The 1,035-nt window shown below is 37.8% G+C and overlaps 1 protein-coding gene across 1 annotated transcript; it reads right to left on the bottom strand.

Moving 5' to 3' along the window:
* Positions 1–1,035, bottom strand: LOC107433184 (zinc finger protein 6). The gene has a single exon (XM_016044440.4). It carries the CDS (start codon positions 886–888, stop codon positions 241–243), a length of 648 nt encoding a protein of 215 aa, XP_015899926.2. The 5' UTR covers positions 889–1,035; the 3' UTR covers positions 1–240.

Genomic DNA, 1,035 nt, shown 5'->3' with positions numbered 1-1,035 from the left:
TTAATTTCAGCCAGACATTTTATTTCACCATAATTAATTATACTGATTAAATCTGACAAAATCAAAACAAAAGAGACTCTATTCTTGAAATCATTGAGAATCTGCAGCTATCATCTACAAATCCACTTTTTAATTTTTACATATACGCACCTGAAATTCGAAAGAAAAAATACAAGTGTAGAAAAAGTTTTTCTTCATCTTCATCTTCTTCTTCTTCTTCTTCTTCTTAATTCGGATCGGCTATTTTTTGGTGTACTTGGAAGGTGCAAGCCTGAGATGGAGATCAACATCTTCAAGATTTGCTTCATTGTTAGCTTGCCCGATATTATTATTATAAGCACCTCTTCTGGGTCTTAGATCCTCTGAGACTGGAGCAGATTTTCCATTGATGTTCATAAACATTTTTTCTTCATGTTCTCTGGGACCTACAGCCGGTGACATTGGCCATGATGATGACACATTACTATTATTGTGGAACCGAGCTGCAGCAGAGCCTATGGCCATGATGGACCCACTAGAATGATATTGATGATGATTAATGGAGGGCCCTGATCTCAAACCATGCGCTGCTATGTTAAGAGGGACCGCAAACCGTTGATGTTGATAATAATGTTGTTGGGCTTGGAACTCAGCCCTCTTTGCAAGCTGTCTTTCTCTCTTGTGAGCGTTTTGGTGACCACCCAAAGCTTGAGAGTTTGAAAACTCTCGGCGACAGTATTGACACTCAAATCTCTTCCTATCAAAATCATGATGATGATCGGACGGTGGGGCTGTACGTGTGACGGTCATTTGGTCACAGCCGGTGACAGGAAAACCAAACAACTTCAATGACGAAGAAGAAGAAGAAGAATAAGACGATGATGAAGAAGAAGAAGAGAATGCACTCATTGGTATGTTTTGGGTGATACAAAATTAAAGGAAGAGTGAATTTGTGAATTGGTGTTTATATAGAGAAAACAAATTTTATGCCATGCAAACTGACACAAATAGCCTCAAAATTAAAAAATAAAATAAAATAACTACATATCCAAATCG

Source organism: Ziziphus jujuba, chromosome 11 (assembly GCF_031755915.1).
Source record: "Ziziphus jujuba cultivar Dongzao chromosome 11, ASM3175591v1".
Taxonomy (NCBI): Eukaryota; Viridiplantae; Streptophyta; class Magnoliopsida; order Rosales; family Rhamnaceae; genus Ziziphus; species Ziziphus jujuba.
This window is presented reverse-complemented; position numbering and strand designations above follow the sequence as displayed.

Bases quoted from the DNA above. Each gene is read 5' to 3' on its own strand.
- LOC107433184 (XM_016044440.4), bottom strand. From the start codon at position 888: ATGAGTGCATTCTCTTCTTCTTCTTCATCATCGTCTTATTCTTCTTCT.